Source organism: Penaeus japonicus, unplaced genomic scaffold (assembly GCF_977035675.1).
Source record: "Penaeus japonicus unplaced genomic scaffold, GWHDUDI00000001_assembly GWHDUDI00000014, whole genome shotgun sequence".
In the NCBI taxonomy this organism is placed as follows: domain Eukaryota; kingdom Metazoa; phylum Arthropoda; class Malacostraca; order Decapoda; family Penaeidae; genus Penaeus; species Penaeus japonicus.
Window position 1 is genome coordinate 23,173,043 of NW_028234416.1, and position 7,500 is coordinate 23,180,542.

A 7,500-nucleotide genomic window follows, 5' to 3' on the forward strand; every position below is an offset into this window, starting at 1 on the left:
AGAAGGGAGAAGGATGCAAGGAGCGCGGCGGGAGGGCACAGGAGGTAAGGAGGATAGGTTTCAGGGCCAAGCCAAAGAAGGGGGAATGAGGTCACCGCTCACGCCCGAACAAGATCCAAGCCTCTTGAAGATAAAGTTGACGACCCTCCCTCGCACTCGGGCTATTGTCCTCGCCCTGTACTTCCCGCCAGCCTCCGAGTAAACGCCGAGAGGACAATAACCGCGAGGAACCAGATCCGCGAGAACGACCATCCCCGTGCAATACACACACATCCCATTTTCCATCCTCTATTACCAGTACCACCGATTAACCCCCCCCCCCAATGCCCCAGCGACTAATCCTCAACCGTTAACCCTAATCCTTGAGCACACTGATTCCAAGACTATTTAAATCCTCGCAGCACATTCTCGACCCCACAACATCCTGAAATTACAACATCCTACGCTTGAAATTATTATGTAACATGGTGCGTTGCTTAATTTCCTCCGGAAAATTTACGCTCAGTGGATCGTGTCCATAAATTTCCTCCCTAGCCTTATAATGACGAGAACGGCAGCCACTTGTGAAGACAAACTGACTAAACACAATAGGCCTTTACATGCATTTTATTAAGTGATTTATCTAATATATATATATATATATATATATATATATATATATATATATATATATATATACACATATATATATATATATATTATATTTATTTATTTATAAATATTATCCCTTCGATTGTCGGAACATCGTAAATATTGCCACTTAACATACTGGAGTTTGAATGAGTTGGTGATATCCCTTGACAGATGCCTAGCCACGCTGCTTGAGTGCTCGAGAAACGCCATACATCTTATTAACAAAATGAGACTGTGTTAATTATAAGAGATGAATCAAATTAAACTCCAAGAGTCTTCAGCTTTAAAACGACTGTCACAGAAACTTTCTTCAACTTTGCTCATTCCTTAACCGGAGCACCATTATTATATAATGCAGATTTTACTACAAGACTTCTTAAACAGCATTTGTCCTTATCCCTAACAACGCAATTCTTAGACATGAAACAAAACAATATGGAAACAATAACGCCCTTAACAATTCAGCAATATCTGTGCAATTTTCATTTATCGTATATAGGAATCGTGCATTTTCGTGTTAATTCACACGCAAACAAAAAAATAAAACACAAACAAACTCTAACACCGTCTTATAAGACCGAATAATATGATATCTTGTAATAAGCAACGTTTCAAACAATACATTTCACTTGACATATTGCACATTTTCCAAACTTGCGCATTCGGGTGAAGCCGAACAATATTTCCTCACGTCTCATAATTTACTTCCAAAAATTAAGGGCCGGGATAAAACATACACACGGGCATAAATATAACGCTGTCCCCAGGAAAATGGAAGGTACGCAAGAACAAATAAAATATACTTGCAGACAGAAATGCACAAATTGATAAATGACCCATAAAATAAATAAAATGTGCATTTACCTAAATATACCATTAGCACCTAAATTGGCCAAATCTAAACAATAAATCAACCCCCGACTGTTGTTTACATTAGTCAAGCATGATGCAACATGCTACCTGCAATATCAATCACACGCACAAAAATAAAACATCCATCCTTATCAGTCCATCACAGAGCCAGATTTGGCAGCAATATTCCGGTCGATCACAGTTATATGTCTCCGAAACTTGTCAATAACAGAGTCGTATTGTGTGGATAACGTGAATCTGACAGATCATAAATTCATTTCACGGATTACGGACAGACACACTGATCGGCAAGTCTATGAGTTGGAACAGACTGTGGCCACGACGCGAAGGAAATGATTTCTCGTAAGCAGGAACGAGATTCGATCTTATTGCTTATTACGATCTAGATACAGTGATTACTTTGCCAAGTGGCCCACATACATTCTACTTATAAGGATAATCATTGGATATCACGAGAACTGTTACTGGTATCCCGATTACAATTATGGGCGGTATATGATATCTATTACCATTATCTATACTAAACAGACGGTGTGTTTTATTCACCTTGCATTCATTCTCAGGACCTTGACATTCATTTGACCATTTGACATCAGGTGTGTATGCATACATGCACTGTCCAGTATGGTTGTTTTATGAGTATCCTCATTATTATCACTTTTACGCATAGATGGTTCTACCTGGGCTTAGTAGGCCTACCTTATACCGGTTTACTCCATCCCTTTTGTTGATGAAAAATGTGTATACATATACACATATATAGTCTTATTACTATCACTGTTGTTATTATCATCATTATAATAATAACAGAAAAAATACCCTGTGACGATAATAATGGCAATATAAATAAACACTTCCAAAAAAAAATCAAGGAAAGGGCTAAACAGGTGAAAAAACATGGTGGACGGTACACGTCTCAGCTGCTGATTGGTTAAACGAGAAAAAGATAACACGCACCACACCTTCTACACGGACAACAGAAAGGCGCTTACAAACCCCTGAACTTCATTCTGTAGCTACGCAGAAGAGAAGAGAGAGGAAGAAAGAAGAAAAAGAAAGGAAAAGAACAATAAGTCTTCGGTGATAATGTCATTGGAGCCGATGCTTTTGATACAAAATTGCGTCGCTCTTATCCCGGAAGTTAACTTGGCAGCGCGACATTACGTTAGCGACATTGCCTTTGCTCGGCAGCCGCATCCTCCATCGCGCTTTGTTCTCGGGCTAACCAAATCAAACTCGCTGCAAAAGTTAACGCGCACTCAGGAGGCCGATTGAGTTCACTTAAGTGTTCCCTCGCGCTTGTTCACTGTGTTTGACACACGCGGGAACTCTATGGAAACTAATTCAATTGTATTACGCCGTCTTTTGGAGGCACTCTTCTTCATTTGCTGGAGACACGAGCGCCCTCCTCCAGGACAGTTACATGACTTGCCTGGGACCACATGCACTTCTCAGCTTGCCATGCAGATGAATATCTTAAAACCAGTATCAACACCAGCGACTGAATCGCCATTAGAACCGGAAACAGCGCTACCAAATGTATCTGTTATGCAGCCTGTGCACTCTCACACATAACTTTTTTCGAATAAGCACCATGCCACCACCATCGTCCAATAACACAATAAGTTACGAACCTTGACTTAAAATAACATCGACATATCCAGAACAACAGTTGGCTGCATTAACTAGATCTAAAACACCAAGCTTTGTAAGATAAGCAGCCTCTGCCTAAGCATCACCAGCAGGACCACCAACATCACAACCAGTGCCTCAGTGCAAGCATCAGCCCTCACTACTTCGTCAGAAAACCATCAAGGGCGCCGTAAAACCGTGAGATCCTCTTGCGGCCTTTAAAGAAGCCAACAAAATATTTTCCACGTCGTCTGTCAAAGCGCCTTTACTTCCTCGAGTTATAGAATTTCATCTCCTAATATATCTTGTTGCGTGAGGTAGTGAAGGCCGCAACGACTCTCGGTCAGGCCAAAGTGCCTTTTGATGTCGAAAGAACACGACTTTTCTCCCTCGCATGCCAAAAACATGTTTCTCTTGTTGAGACTTAAAGTTGAATAGTCTTCTATTCTCATACGACAAAGTCTTATTTCTTTTCTTCTGATATTTCCGTCAGGAGGACCTTGAATAAGTCGTCTGTGCCCCCCCCCACCCCCCCGAAGAATGGTCCCACGACCGCGTTTGCTCCGACTACCGCCAGCGGAATTCCTCTTAGAGTGGCCGTGATAAGCCAGCGCCTCCAGAAGACAATGCCCGACACGGGCCTTTTTCTCAGGTGCCGGAAGGTGGCTGGAGGCGGTACCGAGATGCGTTCCAGTTTGGAATCAGCCGTTGGGTAAGTTATGTAAAAAATATAGGAAACTGCACCCGGGACATCGCTGTCCCAAACAATAATCACCTTTATATCTAATTATTTTTTGCATATATGCACTTTACAGACATCTAATGTTCAGCATTCACAACTTGTAAAAATATGAGAAATATATAATACTCCACACCAGATATAAAGAACCTTACTTAATCTATAACATACAGACATAATGGTGGAAGAGAGAGAGAGAGAGAGAGAGAGAGAGAGAGAGAGAGAGAGAGAGAGAGAGAGAGAGAGAGAGAGAGAGAGAGAGAGAGAGAGAGAGAGAGAGAGAGAGAGAGAGAGGGAGAGAGAGAGAAGAGAAAAAGAAAGAAAAATAGACAGACAGAAAGAATAAGAGAGAAATAAAGAGAAAGAGGGAGAGGGAGAGGGAGAGAGTGAGAGACGCAGAGAAAATCACACACAACTGACCTGGATATTGACGATGCCCCTGAAGACGGGGCTCTCGAGGACGGAGATGAGGGTGTTGAGGTCGTTATTGCACTGATCGGACAGCTTGGCGTCGTCATTCTCCTTCATGGCCCGCTGGATGCGCTCCAGAAGGGACAAGGCGGCCGAGGTGTCTGCGGAAATACAAAGGGAGGGAGGTGAGCAAAGTATGCAACTTCAAAAAAATATATATATATATATAAAGGGAGGGAGAGAGGTGAGGAAAGTATACGACTCTTCCTTAAAATATATATATAGGGAGGGATATGAACAAAGTATGCGACTCTTTCTATAATAACAAAAATAATGGGAAGATGAGCAAAGTATGCAACTCGTTCTAAAAAAAAAGGGAGGTGAGCAAAGTATGTAACTCGTTCTAAAAAACGGAGGTGAGCAAAGTATGCAACTCGATCTAAAAAACGGAGGTGAGCAAAGTATGCAACTCGTTCTAAAAAACGGAGGTGAGCAAAGTATGCAACTCGATCTAAAAAACGGAGGTGAGCAAAGTATGCAACTCGTTCTAAAAAAAAGGAGGTGAGCAAAGTATGCAACTCGTTCTAAAAAAGGGAGGTGAGCAAAGTATGCAACTCGTTCTGAAAAAGGGAGGTGAGCAAAGTATACAACTCGTTCTAAAAAAAAGGGAGGTGAGTAAAATATGCAACTCGTTCTAAAAAAAAAGGAGGTGAACAAAGTATGCAACTCGTTCTAAGAAAACAAAAACAAAAAGGGAGGGAGGTGTGCAAAGTATGCAACTCGTTCTAAGAAAACAAAAACAAAAAGGGAGGGAGGTGTGCAAAGTATGCAACTCGTTCTAAGAAAACAAAAACAAAAAGGGAGGGAGGTGTGCAAAGTATGCAACTGCTTCTAAAAAATAAGAGCGTAAGGGCAAACAAGGGGACGGAGTTGGTCTCTGAAGGTGTGTGTTTATGTAAGCTTGTGTTTGTGTGAGTGTGGGGGTCCATTCTCGTAAAAAATGTTTTTATTTTTTTATCTAAAGTAAATGAACAAGAGAGGGAAGGCTAGGGGAGGATGGGGAGAGGGAGAGGGAGAGGGAGAGGGAGGATGGGGAGAGGGGAAGGGAAGAGGGGGAAGGGAAGAGGGGGGAGAGAAGAGGGAGAATGGGGAGAAGGGGGGGGGGAAGAGGGAGACTAGGGAGGATGATGAGGAAGGATCGGGGAGAGGGAAGAGGGAGGATCGGTGAGAGATAAGAGGGAGGATAGGGGGAGGGGAGATGGAGGATGAGGGAGTAGGAAGAGGGAGAATAACAGACCAAGATGGCAGGAACGGGACGAGAGTTAGGGAGGACCAAAGATTTCATTACATACTAAAACGGTACATAAAAATAACGAAAGGAGACCGAGTAAAATCATACTAGTGCCCACGTCCATTCCGACGTTTTTCCTTTAAATATACTTAACAGATAGCAAACGAGCCACGCTATCTCGCAGCTATCTAAGCACCCAAGGTTACAGAAAAAATCCTACATCTCCTCTGCTAACGACCCATAAGCGGCAAATGCGCTACTAGAAATAATGAAGAGATCAGAAACACGTATTTACTAGCTCTGCTTTATACCCTTTTTATACTGATGGAGGCTCGGCTTATGTATACCGTAGCATGTACATGGATGCATGTGCGTAACAGACACAGACACTGACACACACAACCACTCACTGAGAGAGATAGAGGGATAGATGGAGAGAGAGAAAGAGAGCGAATAAGGGCGAGAGAGAGAGAGAGAGAGAGAGAGAGAGAGAGAGAGAGAGAGAGAGAGAGAGAGAGAGAGAGAGAGAGAGAGAGAGAGAGAGAGAGAGAGAGAGAGAGAGTGTTATAAAAAATTATAGTTATAAAAAATTATTTAATCATATTCTCCACACACACGTTCCACACATGATCCGCACATGATTAAGTTCACACACACACACCTTCAGATTAGCCTCGCGTTCCTGGCTCAAGAAATGCCAACAGTTTTCACGAAAATAAGCTCTCTAATTTGATCGTTCGCACACGAATTTTCCACACTGATGAAAAAATGAAAAAGTATGACACATTACTGAGTATAACCTTCAGTGTATATACTTCCCCAAAAAATGCTACATTCATGAAAGCAAAAATGAAGAAGGTTCAACTCCCGTGAAAATAATTCCGAAAAAATAATTTTCTTGGGAATTAGCGAAGGAAAATCACAAGAAAATTACTTGGAAATCAACAAGACCTCTCATGCTCGGAGGTTAACCCGGCCAAGATCTCTGTTGGGCTGGTTAAGACCATACCTCATGTGTCCTTTTGGAGATACGAAGGTCTTTATTCATTTTATTTTAGATGTACAAGGCTCGCGCTATAAGAAGAGAAACAGCTTCTCCTCTACTACGTATCTCAAAAGCAAAAAGACCACCCCATTTGACCTAAGCCCACCCACCAACTCCTACTCCAACCCCCAACCTATCCACCCCATCAACCCCAACCCATCTACCCCTATTCCACTCTAACACCCATTCCCAATGCATCTACCCTACCTACCCCTACCTCTACACTTACCCTACTACCTGTACCTTCTAACCAACAACTCCTACTTTCACCCCTACCCCTCCATCGACCAACATCAGCCCCCAAACCATTTACCCCAACCCCAACCCATCTAACCCACCCTCTACCCATCTATCCCACCCCCCCCTACCCCTACTCATATCCCAACCCACCCACTCCAACTCCGACTCCTACCCCTACCCCCAACTCCAACTCCTACCCCATCTACTTATTTACCCAAACAATCCTTATCCCTACCCCCCTACTCTTACCCCCTACCTCAACCCCTACCCCTTATCCTTATCCCCCTTCCGCATATCAACGCACCCACATTCCCCACTCATCATCGCACAGGTTATAACGACAACACGAAGGTCAATATTCCACGGGAGTTCCTGCCCGTCGCGACGGCCATTCTTCACCTGTCACCCTCAGAAGGGAAGGAGGAATAAGGTAGGAGAGGGGGGGGTGAAAGGAAGGGGGGATAAAAAGAAGGGGAAATGGGGAGAGGAAGGGGGAAGGGGTGAAAGCAAAGGGAAGGAGGTTGTGAGGAAAGGGTAAGAGGTAAGGGTAAGAGGAAGCGGTAAGGGTAAAAGGAAGGGGTTGGGGTAAGAGGAAGGAGTAGGGGTAAGCGGAAGGGGAAGAGGGTGAAAGGAAAG

At 43.2% G+C, this 7,500-nt stretch overlaps 1 protein-coding gene across 3 annotated transcripts in view; it reads right to left on the reverse strand.

Annotated features, from left to right (window-relative positions):
- Positions 1 to 7,500, reverse strand: part of LOC147470545 (patj homolog) — a 280,928-nt gene that overhangs the window by 6,918 nt on the left and 266,510 nt on the right. For all 3 annotated transcript variants that reach the window (XR_015191624.1, XM_086544075.1, XM_086544076.1), the window contains exon 3: positions 4,298 to 4,449. Coding sequence is in view for 2 of the 3 variants with exons in the window: in XM_086544075.1 (XP_086400201.1) it covers positions 4,298 to 4,449 (152 nt within the window). In the remaining variant the exon portion in view is untranslated. The remainder of the gene's footprint in view (positions 1 to 4,297; positions 4,450 to 7,500) is intronic.